Source organism: Oncorhynchus keta, chromosome 1, assembly GCF_023373465.1.
Source record: "Oncorhynchus keta strain PuntledgeMale-10-30-2019 chromosome 1, Oket_V2, whole genome shotgun sequence".
In the NCBI taxonomy this organism is placed as follows: domain Eukaryota; kingdom Metazoa; phylum Chordata; class Actinopteri; order Salmoniformes; family Salmonidae; genus Oncorhynchus; species Oncorhynchus keta.
In genome coordinates, this window is record NC_068421.1 from 94,106,717 (window position 1) to 94,121,035 (window position 14,319).

At 46.7% G+C, this 14,319-nt stretch overlaps 1 protein-coding gene across 1 annotated transcript in view; it reads left to right on the top strand.

The window, feature by feature from the left end:
- kif1aa (kinesin family member 1Aa) overlaps positions 1-14,319 on the top strand; it is a 200,357-nt gene that overhangs the window by 141,811 nt on the left and 44,227 nt on the right. Inside the window, exons 32-35 of the mRNA XM_052525192.1 lie at positions 5,738-5,846; positions 6,957-7,023; positions 8,670-8,754; positions 9,411-9,516. Of these exons, the coding sequence (XP_052381152.1) occupies positions 5,738-5,846; positions 6,957-7,023; positions 8,670-8,754; positions 9,411-9,516 (367 nt within the window). The remainder of the gene's footprint in view (positions 1-5,737; positions 5,847-6,956; positions 7,024-8,669; positions 8,755-9,410; positions 9,517-14,319) is intronic.

The following is a 14,319-nucleotide window of genomic DNA, read 5'->3' on the forward strand; positions in this document are numbered from 1 at the left end:
GTCTACTGTCTGGTTGACTTCCCTACAGTTCCTCCTGTCTGGTTGACTTCCCCATACAGTTCCTCCTGTCTGGTTGACTTCCCCTACAGTTCCTCCTGTCTACTGTCTGGTTGACTTCCCCTACAGTTCCTCCAGTCTACAGTCTGGTTGACTTCCCCTACAGTTCCTACAGTCTGGTTGACTTCCCCTACAGTTCCTCCTGTCTCCTGTCTGGTTGACTTCCCCTACAGTTCCTTCTGTCTCCAGTCTGGTTGACTTCCCCTACAGTTCCTTCTGTCTCCAGTCTGGTTGACTTCAGAGTCCCTACAGTTCCTCCAGTCTGGTTGACTTCCCCTACAGTTCCTCATGTCTGGTTGACTTCCCCTACAGTTCCTCCTGTCTCCAGTCTGGTTGACTTCCCCTACAGTTCCTCCAGTCTGGTTGACTTCCCCTACAGTTCCTCCTGCCTGGTTGACTTCCCCTACAGTTCCTCCTGTCTGGTTGACTTCCCCTACAGTTCCTCCTGTCTACTGTCTGGTTGACTTCCCCTACAGTTCCTCATGTCTGGTTGACTTCCCCTACAGTTCCTCCTGTCTCAGTCTGGTTGACTTCCCCTACAGTTCCTCCAGTCTGGTTGACTTCCCCTACAGTTCCTACTGTCTGGTTGACTTCCCCTACAGTTCCTCCTGTCTGGTTGACTTCCCCTACAGTTCCTCCTGTCTGGTTGACTTCCCCTACAGTTCCTCCTGTCTGGTTGACTTCCCTACAGTTCCTCCTGTCTGGTTGACTTCCCCTACAGTTCCTCCTGTCTACTGTCTGGTTGACTTCCCTACAGTTCCTCAGTCTGGTTGACTTCCCCTACAGTTCCTCCAGTCTGGTTGACTTCCCCTACAGTTCCTCCTGTCTCCTGTCTGGTTGACTTCCCCTACAGTTCCTTCTGTCTCCAGTCTGGTTGACTTCCCTACAGTTCCTCCTGTCTCCAGTCTGGTTGACTTCCCCTACAGTTCCTACAGTCTGGTTGACTTCCCCTACAGTTCCTCCTGTCTCCTGTCTGGTTGACTTCCCTACAGTTCCTTCTGTCTCCAGTCTGGTTGACTTCCCCTACAGTTCCTTCTGTCTCCAGTCTGGTTGACTTCCCCTACAGTTCCTCCAGTCTGGTTGACTTCCCCTACAGTTCCTCATGTCTGGTTGACTTCCCCTACAGTTCCTCCTGTCTCCAGTCTGGTTGACTTCCCCTACAGTTCCTCCAGTCTGGTTGACTTCCCCCTACAGTTCCTCCTGCCTGGTTGACTTCCCCTACAGTTCCTCCTGTCTGGTTGACTTCCCCTACAGTTCCTCCTGTCTACTGTCTGGTTGACTTCCCTACAGTTCCTCATGTCTGGTTGACTTCCCCTACAGTTCCTCCTGTCTCAGTCTGGTTGACTTCCCCTACAGTTCCTCCAGTCTGGTTGACTTCCCTACAGTTCCTACTGTCTGGTTGACTTCCCTACAGTTCCTCCTGTCTGGTTGACTTCCCCTACAGTTCCTCCTGTCTGGTTGACTTCCCCTACAGTTCCTCCTGTCTGGTTGACTTCCCTACAGTTCCTCCTGTCTGGTTGACTTCCCCTACAGTTCCTCCTGTCTGGTTGACGTCCCCTACAGTTCCTCCTGTCTGGTTGACTTCCCTACAGTTCCTCCTGTCTGGTTGACTTCCCTACAGTTCCTCCTGTCTGGTTGACTTCCCCTACAGTTCCTCCTGTCTACTGTCTGGTTGACTTCCCCTACAGTTCCTCCAGTCTGGTTGACTTCCCCTACAGTTCCTCCAGTCTGGTTGACTTCCCCTACAGTTCCTCCTGTCTCCTTCTGGTTGACTTCCCCTACAGTTCCTTCTGTCTCCAGTCTGGTTGACTTCCCTACAGTTCCTCCTGTCTCCAGTCTGTTTGACTTCCCCTACAGTTCCTCATGTCTGGTTGACTTCCCCTACAGTTCCTCCTGTCTGGTTGACTTCCCCTACAGTTCCTCCTGTCTACTGTCTGGTTGACTTCCCCTACAGTTCCTCCTTTCTACTGTCTGGTTGACTTCCCTACAGTTCCTCATGTCTGGTTGACTTCCCCTACAGTTCCTCCTGTCTCCAGTCTGGTTGACTTCCCCTACAGTTCCTCAGTCTGGTTGACTTCCCCTACAGTTCCTCCTGTCTGGTTGACTTCCCCTACAGTTCCTTCTGTCTGGTTGACTTCCCCTACAGTTCCTCCTGTCTACTGTCTGGTTGACTTGCCCTACAGTTCCTCCAGTCTACAGTCTGGTTGACTTCCCCTACAGTTCCTCCAGTCTGGTTGACTTCCCCTACAGTTCCTCCTGTCTCCTGTCTGGTTGACTTCCCCTACAGTTCCTTCTGTCTCCAGTCTGGTTGACTTCCCCTACAGTTCCTCCAGTTTGGTTGACTTCCCCTACAGTTCCTCATGTCTGGTTGACTTCCCCTACAGTTCCTCCTGTCTCCTGTCTGGTTGACTTCCCCTACAGTTCCTCCTGTCTCCAGTCTGGTTGACTTCCCTACAGTTCCTCCAGTCTGGTTGACTTCCCCTACAGTTCCTCCTGTCTCCTGTCTGGTTGACTTCCCCTACAGTTCCTCCTGTCTGGTTGACTTCCCCTACAGTTCCTCCAGTCTGGTTGACTTCCCCTACAGTTCCTCCTGTCTGGTTGACTTCCCCTACAGTTCCTCCTGTCTCCTGTCTGGTTGACTTCCCCTACAGTTCCTCCTGTCTTGTTAACTTCCCCTACAGTTCCTCCTGTCAGGTTGACTTCTCCTACAGTTCCTACTGTCTGGTTGACTTCCCCTACAGTTCCTCCTGTCTGGTTGACTTCCCCTACAGTTCCTCCTGTCTGGTTGACTTCCCCTACAGTTCCTCCTGTCTGGTTGACTTCCCCTACAGTTCCTCCTGTCTGGTTGACTTCCCCTACAGTTCCTCCTGTCTGGTTGACTTCCCCTACAGTTCCTCCTGTCTCCTGTCTGGTTGACTTCCCCTACAGTTACTCCTGTCTGGATGTTCTCCTCCTCTTCATCATCTTCATCCTTTTCTTTATCCCCCTCTCTTCTTCCTCCTCCTCCTCCTCCTCCTCCTCCTCATCTTCTTCCTCATCCCTCCTCCTCATCTTCTTCCTCACTTCCCCTACAGTTCCTCCTGTCAGGTTGACTTCCCCTACAGTTCCTCCTGTCTGGTTGACTTCTCCTACAGTTCCTCCTGTCTGGTTGACTTCCCTACAGTTCCTCCTGTCTGGTTGACTTCCCCTACAGTTCCTCCTGTCTGGTTGACTTCCCCTACAGTTCCTCCTGTCTGGTTGACTTCCCCTACAGTTCCTCCTGTCTCCTGTCTGGTTGACTTCCCCTACAGTTACTCCTGTCTGGATGACTTCCCCTACAGTTCCTCCTGTCTGGTTGACTTCCCCTACAGTTCCTACTGTCTGGTTGACTTCTCCTACAGTTCCTCCTGTCTGGTTGACTTCCCCTACAGTTCCTCCTGTCTACTGTCTGGTTGACTTCCCCTACAGTTCCTCCTGTCTGGTTGACTTCCCCTACAGTTCCTCCTGTCTGGTTGACTTCCCCTACAGTTCCTCCTGTCTACTGTCTGGTTGACTTCCCCTACAGTTCCTCCAGTCTACAGTCTGGTTGACTTCCCCTACAGTTCCTCCAGTCTGGTTGACTTCCCTACAGTTCCTCCTGTCTCCTGTCATTGACTTCCCCTACAGTTCCTTCTGTCTCCAGTCTGGTTGACTTCCCTACAGTTCCTCCAGTCTGGTTGACTTCCCCTACAGTTCCTCATGTCTGGTTGACTTCCCCTACAGTTCCTCCTGTCTCCTGTCTGGTTGACTTCCCCTACAGTTCCTCCTGTCTCCAGTCTGGTTGACTTCCCTACAGTTCCTCCAGTCTGGTTGACTTCCCTACAGTTCCTCCTGTCTCCTGTCTGGTTGACTTCCCCTACAGTTCCTCCTGTCTGGTTGACTTCCCCTACAGTTCCTCCAGTCTGGTTGACTTCCCCTACAGTTCCTCCTGTCTGGTTGACTTCCCCTACAGTTCCTCCTGTCTGGTTGACTTCCCCTACAGTTCCTCCTGTCTACTGTCTGGTTGACTTCCCCTACAGTTCCTCCTGTCTGGTTGACTTCCCCTACAGTTCCCCCTGTCTGGTTGACTTCCCCTACAGTTCCTCCTGTCTGGTTGACTTCCCCTACAGTTCCTCCTGTCTACTGTCTGGTTGACTTCCCCTACAATTCCTCCAGTGATTTCTTCCTCAACTGGATTTATGGTGCTCTTAACATCAGTAGCTTCCATAAATAACTCTTTATGAATTAGAGTCATTGATATAATTGGGTAACCGACAGTCTTCAGAGTCATTGATAGTAGTGGTTTACAGTCTTCAGAGTCATTGATAGAAGTGGTTTACTGTCTTCAGAGTCATTGATAGAAGTGGTTTACAGTCTTCAGAGTCATTGATAGAAGTGGTTTACAGTCTTCAGAGTCATTGATAGAAGTGGGTAACAGACAGTCTTCAGAGTCATTGATAGAAGTGGTTTAGTGTCGTCAGAGTCATTGATAGAAGTGGTTTAGTGTCTTCAGAGTCATTGATAGAAGTGGTTTACAGTCTTCAGAGTCATTGATAGAAGTGGTTTACAGTCTTCAGAGTCATTGATAGAAGTGGTTTACAGTCTTCAGAGTCATTGATAGAAGTGGTTTACAGTCTTCAGAGTCATTGATAGAAGTGGTTTACAGTCTTCAGAGTCATTGATAGAAGTGGTTTACAGTCTTCAGAGTCATTGATAGAAGTGGTTTACAGTCTTCAGAGTCATTGATAGAAGTGGTTTACAGTCTTCAGAGTCATTGATAGAAGTGGTTTACAGTCTTCAGAGTCATTGATAGAAGTGGTTTACAGTCTTCAGAGTCATTGATAGAAGTGGGTAACAGACAGTCTTCAGAGTCATTGATAGAAGTGGTTTACAGTCTTCAGAGTCATTGATAGAAGTGGTTTACAGTCTTCAGAGTCATTGATAGAAGTGGTTTACAGTCTTCAGAGTCATTGATAGAAGTGGTTTACAGTCTTCAGAGTCATTGATAGAAGTGGTTTACAGTCTTCAGAGTCATTGATAGAAGTGGTTTAGTGTCTTCAGAGTCATTGATAGAAGTGGTTTACAGTCTTCAGAGTCATTGATAGAAGTGGTTTACAGTCTTCAGAGTCATTGATGGAAGTGGTTTACAGTCTTCAGAGTCATTGATGGAAGTGGGTAACAGACAGTCTTCAGAGTCATTGATGTAGGGTCAGACATTACCTGTTTGATGATAAAACCTGCCTCTGATGTGATGATTACGTTCACGTTTCTCAGGACCTGGGATATACATTGTAATAAAATGTTTCTTGTACTTGGGTAATATTGTATATAGATGCATATAATTAGTTAAATGTTTTAAATGTTTTATTAGTTTATTTGTCAGGGATCAAGCACAACAAATTTGCACCTGATTTAGCTACAATACTAATTTCCATCTCCAGAGGCAATCCTCTCTAACGTTAAGGAATGATTGTTTGCTTCCTGGGTTTTGTGGCCCTCCTGACTGAGTGATCTCATTCCGTTTCCACAGGACTGTACTGAATGGTTCCTTTCTCTCTCCATACATCTCTCTGATCACCCCTCTGTTTCAGCCCTTCTCTCCTCACAGTTCTCCATGTTCCCTGCTACTGGAGAGTGAGTGTCCTTGGCGGTAACCTTGTCTCCCTTCACCTCCTCCCTTTAGTCCCTGCCACCAAGCTGACTGCCCTGATGCGCCCTACAGCCGGGCCCTGCCACTGCAAGTATGACCTCATGGTGTTCTTCGAGATCTGTGAGCTGGAGGCCAGTGGAGAGTGAGTATCAGTCACCACGAACACCACCACAGGATTACACTGTACTTTACAGCAAACCAACTCACCACGACCTTTTGTAAACCAGGCCTGATCTGTTGGCCGGTTCACATCCTTGGTGGTTGGCTCACTAGAAAATAAATAGATCCGGAAAGGGTTCCACTGCACTGCACATGCAGAGACTCAGAGACTCAGAGACTCAGCCACTCAGAGACTCAGAGACTCAGAGACTCAACCACTTAGAGACTCAGAGACTCAGCCACTCAGAGACTCAGCCACTCAGAGACTCAGCCACTCAGAGACTCAGCCACTTAGAGACTCAGCCATTCAGAGACTCAGAGACTCAGCCACTCAGAGACTCAGCCACTCAGAGACTCAGCCACTCAGAGACTCAGCCACTCAGAGACTCAGCCACTCAGATACTCAGCGACTCAGAGACTCAGAGACTCAACCACTTAGAGACTCAGAGACTCAGAGACTCAGCCATTCAGAGACTCAGAGACTCAGAGGCTCAGATACTCTAGAGACTCAGAGACTCAGCCACTCAGAGACTCAGCGACTCAGAGACTCAGCCACTTAGAGACTCAGAGACTCAGCCACTCAGAGACTCAGCCATTTAGAGACTCAGCCATTCAGAGACTCAGAGACTCAGAGGCTCAGAGACTCTAGAGACTCAGCCACTCAGAGACTCAGCGACTCAGAGACTCAGAGACTCAACCCCTTAGAGACTCAGAGACTCAACCCCTTAGAGACTCAGAGACTCAGCCACTCAGAGACTCAGCCATTTAGAGACTCAGCCATTCAGAGGCTCAGAGACTCTAGAGACTTAGAGACTCAGAGACTTAGAGACTCAGAGACTCAGCCACTCAGAGACTCAGCCATTTAGAGACTCAGCCATTCAGAGACTCAGAGACTCTCGAGACTCAGAGACTCAGAGACTGGTGGGTGAAATGGTAAGCCTGTTATGTACTACGAACGTCTTGATTTAATGGATATTAACACAGTGGAATGTCGATGCAAGAACCAGAGTTACGAGAACAACAATATCAGCAACAGCTTTAATGTCATTCAGAACTTATTGGCCGATGTGAAATGTTTGTTCCTGCCCTACAGCTACGTCCCAGCAGGAGTAGACCATAGAGGAGGCATGCCTTGCCATGGGACGTTCATGCTGCACCAGGTGAGTCATTTTAGGGGGTGGAATGGCAGTTATGATTTCATCTGATTTGTAGGTATATAGAATCATATAGAATCATATAGAATCATATAGAATCATATAGTCTCATATAGAATCATATAGAATCATATAGTCTCATATAGAATCATATAGAATCATATAGAATCATATAGAATCATATAGAAGAATATAGAAGAATATGGGAGACAGGGTAAAGAAGTATTATTAATTGAGACAATTGAGACATGGATTGTGTATGTGCGCCATTCAGAGGGTGAATAGTCAAGACAAAAGACTGAAGTGAACGGGGTATGCTAGAAAGTGCCAGGCGCACCGGTTTGAGTGTGTCAAGAACTGCAGCGCTGCTGGGTTTATTTTAACGCTCAACAGTTTTCCTGAGTGTATCAAGAACGGTCCATCACCCAAAGGACATCCAGCCATCTTGACACAACTGTGGGATGCATTGGAATCCCTGTGGAACGCTTTCGACAACTTGTAAAGTCCATGCCCCAACGAATTGAACTTGTTCTGAGGGCAAAAGGATGGGGGTGCAACTGAACATCAGGAAAGTGTTCCTAATGATTTGTGCACTCAGTGTGTATAAAATACTTTCTCTATCTTCCTGATAACCAGATGCTCCCAGAGGGAGGATAGTAAAGCTCTGTCAGTCCAGTCTAGTCCAGTTCAGTAGAGTCCAGTCTAGTCCAGTTCAGTGTAGTCCAGTCTAGTTCAGTCTAGTTCAGTCTAGTCCAGTCTAGTTCAGTTCAGTCTAGTTCAGTCTAGTCCAGTTCAGTCTAGTTCAGTTCAGTCTAGTCCAGTCTAGTCCAGTCTAGTTCAGTTCAGTCTAGCTCAGTCTAGTCCAGTCTAGTTCAGTCCAGTCCAGTTCAGTCTAGTCCAGTCTAGTCCAGTTCATTAGAGTTCAGTCCAGTTCAGTAGAGTCCAGTTCAGTCTAGTCCAGTCTAGTTCAGTTCAGTCTAGCTCAGTCTAGTTCAGTCTAGTTCAGTCTAGTCCAGTCTAGTTCAGTCTAGTCTAGTCCAGTCTAGTTCAGTCCAGTCTAGTTCAGTCCAGTCCAGTTCAGTCTAGTCCAGTTCAGTAGAGTTCAGTCCAGTCCAGGTCAGTCTAGTCCAGTTCAGTCTGGTCCAGTTCAGTCTGGTCCAGTTCAGTCTGGTCCAGTTCAGTCCAGTTTAATCTAGTTCAGTCCAGTTCAGTCTAGTTCAGTTTAGTCCAGTTCAGTCCAGTTCAGTTCAGTCTAGTTCAGTTCAGTCTAGTTCAGTTCAGTCTAGTTCAGTTCAGTTCAGTCCTGTTCAGTCCTGTTCAGTTCAGTCTAGTTCAGTCCAATTCAGTCTAGTTCAGTCCAGTTCAGTAGAGTTCAGTCCAGTTCAGTAGAGTTCAGTCCAGTCCCGTGCAGTCCAGTTCCAGCCTCTATTTGGTTGCTTTGATTCTTGGTGTTCGTCCCGTGTTCCTGTTACGTCGTTATCTCTGGACGCTATCTCTCTGGACGCTATCTCTCTGGACGCTATCTCTCTGGACGCTATCTCTCTGGACGCTATCTCTCTGGACGTTATCTCTCTGTTCTGGTGTCTCCGTTATCTCTAATGGTACATTCACTATTCTATCTCTCTCTTATTCAATTAACCCCCCCCCCCCAGGGTATTCAGAGGAGAATAACTGTGACAATCGTTCATGAGACAGGTGAAGACATCGTGTGGAAAGATGTCCAGGAGCTGGTTGTGGGTGAGTCAGGCTCACTTTGAAGTGGACGGTGTGTGTTTGTTTGTTTGTGTGTGTGCATGTGCCTGAGTGTGTGCTGTCTTTGTGAGTGTCTGTCTCTCTGTGTGTGGTTGTGTGTGTGTGTTGAATATGTATTTAACACCAACATTTACAGTATGTAAGTTCTCCTCCTCTTCATCATCTTCATCCTTTTCTTTATCCCCCTCCTCTTCTTCCTCCTCCTCCTCCTCCTCCTCCTCCTCCTCATCTTCTTCCTCATCCTCCTCCTCATCTTCTTCCTCATCCTCCTCCTCATCCTCCTCCTCATCTTCTTCCTCATCCTCCTCCTCATCTTCTTCCTCATCCTCCTCCTCCTTCTCTTCCTCCTCCTGTTCTTCCTCCTCCTCCTCTTCTTCTTCCTCCTCCTCCTACCCCTCTTCCTCATCTTCATCCTCTTCTTCATCCCCCTCCTCCTCCTCATCCTCTTCCTCCTCATCCTCCTCCTCATCTTCTTCCTCCTCCTCATCTTCCTCCTCCTTCTCATCCTCCTCCTCATCTACTTCATCTTTCTTCTTCCTCCTCATCTTCCTCTACCTCCTCCTTCTCGTCCCCCTCTTCCTCCTCCTCGTCTTCCTCCTCTTTTTCCCTTTTCCTCCTCCTCCTCTTCCTCGACTCCCCAGGGCGTATAAGTAACTCTCCCGAGGGGGACGATACCATCATAGACCCCAACATCCTCTCTCTCAACATCCTGTCAGCTGGGTATGTCAGACCCATGCAAGACGACAGGTATGTCCCATATTCTACCCGTCAAAATGGACCCAATCACCCACGGCTCATGTTCCAATAGCAGACTTATTATGATTTGACGATATACGTTTTAGAGAATATATACAGTAAGTTACATAGAACATTCCGTTATATTTTGTTGATGCATACTTTGTTTACATCAAAGTTCAAAGTTCCTTTACGGTCCTGAACATTTAAAGATTACATCATTACATCATTACATCATTACATCATAACATCATGACATCATTACATCATTACATCATAATAACCAATGCTCCTTTTGCAATGTGTTTCTCCTGCCTTTAAAATTCGAAGATGTCACTAGGAATTCAAAACTGTAAATATGCACGATCACTATGGCGATGCTAGCACCGCCTTTCGTATGCTCTGGGGTGCTCTAGAGACACGCGCACCTTGGGTTCAGCCAATCTCTGTGTCTCTCTCTACCAGCACACGGTGGGTTCAGCCAATCTCTGTGTCTCTCTCTACCAGCACATGGTGGGTTCAGCCAATCTCTGTCTCTCTCTACCAGCACACGGTGGGTTCAGCCAATCTCTGTCTCTCTCTACCAGCACACGGTGGGTTCAGCCAATCTCTGTGTCTCTCTCTACCAGCACACGGTGGGTTCAGCCAATCTCTGTGTCTCTCTCTACCAGCACACGGTGGGTTCAGCCAATCTCTGTGTCTCTCTCCACCAGCACATGGTGGGTTCAGCCAATCTCTGTCTCTCTCTACCAGCACACGGTGGGTTCAGCCAATCTCTGTGTCTCTCTCTACCAGCACACGGTGGGTTCAGCCAATCTCTGTGTCTCTCTCTACCAGCACACGGTGGGTTCAGCCAATCTCTGTCTCTCTCTACCAGCACACGGTGGGTTCAGCCAATCTCTGTCTCTCTCTACCAGCACACGGTGGGTTCAGCCAATCTCTGTGTCTCTCTCTACCAGCACACGGTGGGTTCAGCCAATCTCTGTGTCTCTCTCTACCAGCACACGGTGGGTTCAGCCAATCTCTGTCTCTCTCTACCAGCACACGGTGGGTTCAGCCAATCTCTGTGTCTCTCTCTACCAGCACATGGTGGGTTCAGCCAATCTCTGTGTCTCTCTACCAGCACACGGTGGATGAGGGACATACATACCTCTTTCTAAACAGCACAGCAAGCCACCTCCCATCACAGACAAGGAGCACAACCTCCCCTGGGATACAGAGAGCCAAACCACTGAACTACAATATATAACTACTGAACACAACCCCTTTAAGGCATGGCAATATATAACCACTGAACACAACCCCCTTAAGGCACGGCAATATATAACCACTGAACACAACCCCTTTAAGGCACGGCAATATATAACCACTGAACACAACCCCTTTAAGGCATGGCAGTTCACTACAATATATAACCACTGAACACAACCCCTTTAAGGCACGGCAGTTCACTACAATATATAACCACTGAACACAACCCCTTTAAGGCACGGCAATATATAACTACTGAACACAACCCCTTTAAGGCACGGCAATATATAACCACTGAACACAACCCCTTTAAGGCACGGCAATATATAACTACTGAACACAACCCCTTTAAACACACGGCAGTTCACTACAATATATAACTACTGAACACAACCCCTTTAAGGCACGGCAATATATAACCACTGAACACAACCCCTTTAAGGCACGGCAATATATAACCACTGAACACAACCCCTTTAAGGCACGGCAATATATAACTACTGAACACAACCCCTTTAAGGCATGGCAGTTCACTACAATATATAACCACTGAACACAACCCCTTTAAGGCACGGCAATATATAACCACTGAACACAACCCCTTTAAGGCATGGCAGTTCACTACAATATATAACTACTGAACACAACCCCTTTAAGGCACGGCAATATATAACCACTGAACACAACCCCTTTAAGGCACGGCAGTTCACTACAATATATAACCACTGAACACAACCCCTTTAAGGCACGGCAATATATAACCACTGAACACAACCCCTTTAAGGCATGGCAGTTCACTACAATATATAACCACTGAACACAACCCCTTTAAGGCACGGCAGTTCACTACAATATATAACCACTGAACACAACCCCTTTAAGGCACGGCAATATATAACTACTGAACACAACCCCTTTAAGGCACGGCAATATATAACCACTGAACACAACCCCTTTAAGGCACGGCAATATATAACCACTGAACACAACCCCTTTAAGGCACGGCAGTTCACTACAATATATAACTACTGAACACAACCCCTTTAAGGCACGGCAATATATAACCACTGAACACAACCCCTTTAAGGCACGGCAATATATAACCACTGAACACAACCCCTTTAAGGCACGGCAATATATAACTACTGAACACAACCCCTTTAGGCACGGCAATATATAACCAGTTCACTACAATATATAACCACTGAACACAACCCCTTTAAGGCACGGCAATATATAACCACTGAACACAACCCCTTTAAGGCACGGCAATATATAACTACTGAACACAACCCCTTTAAGGCACGGCAATATATAACCACTGAACACAACCCCTTTAAGGCACGGCAATATATAACCACTGAACACAACCCCTTTAAGGCACGGCAATATATAACCACTGAACACAACCCCTTTAAGGCACGGCAATATATAACCACTGAACACAACCCCTTTAAGGCACGGCAGTTCACTACAATATATAACCACTGAACACAACCCCTTTAAGGCACGGCAATATATAACTACTGAACACAACCCCTTTAAGGCACGGCAATATATAACCACTGAACACAACCCCTTTAAGGCACGGCAATATATAACCACTGAACACAACCCCTTTAAGGCACGGCAATATATAACCACTGAACACAACCCCTTTAAGGCACGGCAGTTCACTACAATATATAACCACTGAACACAACCCCTTTAAGGCACGGCAGTTCACTACAATATATAACCACTGAACACAACCCCTTTAAGGCACGGCAGTTCACTACAATATATAACTACTGAACACAACCCCTTTAAGGCACGGCAACCCCTTTAAGGCACGGCAGTTCATATATAACTACTGAACACAACCCCCCTTTAAGGCACGGCAATATATAACTACTGAACACAACCCCTTTAAGGCACGGCAATATATAACCACTGAACACAACCCCTTTAAGGCACGGCAATATATAACTACTGAACACAACCCCTTTAAGGCACGGCAATATATAACCACTGAACACAACCCCTTTAAGGCACGGCAATATATAACCACTGAACACAACCCCTTTAAGGCATGGCAGTTCACTACAATATATAACCACTGAACACAACCCCTTTAAGGCACGGCAATATATAACCACTGAACACAACCCCTTTAAGGCACGGCAGTTCACTACAATATATAACCACTGAACACAACCCCTTTAAGGCACGGCAGTTCACTACAATATATAACCACTGAACACAACCCCTTTAAGGCACGGCAATATATAACCACTGAACACAACCCCTTTAAGGCACGGCAGTTCACTACAATATATAACTACTGAACACAACCCCTTTAAGGCACGGCAATATATAACCACTGAACACAACCCCTTTAAGGCACGGCAATATATAACCACTGAACACAACCCCTTTAAGGCACGGCAGTTCACTACAATATATAACCACTGAACACAACCCCTTTAAGGCACGGCAGTTCACTACAATATATAACCACTGAACACAACCCCTTTAAGGCACGGCAATATATAACCACTGAACACAACCCCTTTAAGGCACGGCAATATATAACTACTGAACACAACCCCTTTAAGGCACGGCAATATATAACAACTGAACACAACCCCTTTAAGGCACGGCAATATATAACCACTGAACACAACCCCTTTAAGGCACGGCAATATATAACCACTGAACACAACCCCTTTAAGGCACGGCAATATATAACTACTGAACACAACCCCTTTAAGGCACGGCAATATATAACCACTGAACACAACCCTTTAAGGCACGGCAATATATAACTACTGAACACAACCCCTTTAAGGCTCGGCAATATATAACTACTGACCCCTGAACACAACCCCTTTAAGGCACGGCAATATATAACTACTGAACACAACCCCTTTAAGGCACGGCAATATATAACCACTGAACACAACCCCTTTAAGGCACGGCAATATATAACTACTGAACACAACCCCTTTAAGGCACGGCAATATATAACTACTGAACACAACCCCTTTAAGGCACGGCAATATATAACCACTGAACACAACCCCTTTAAGGCACGGCAATATATAACTACTGAACACAACCCCTTTAAGGCACGGCAATATATAACCACTGAACACAACCCCTTTAAGGCACGGCAATATATAACTACTGAACACAACCCCTTTAAGGCACGGCAATATATAACTACTGAACACAACCCCTTTAAGGCATGGCAGTTCACTACAATATATAACCACTGAACACAACCCCTTTAAGGCACGGCAATATATAACCACTGAACACAACCCCTTTAAGGCACGGCAATATATAACTACTGAACACAACCCCTTTAAGGCACGGCAATATATAACTACTGAACACAACCCCTTTAAGGCACGGCAATATATAACCACTGAACACAACCCCTTTAAGGCACGGCAATATATAACTACTGAACACAACCCCTTTAAGGCACGGCAATATATAACTACTGAACACAACCCCTTTAAGGCACGGCAATATATAACCACTGAACACAACCCCTTTAAGGCACGGCAATATATA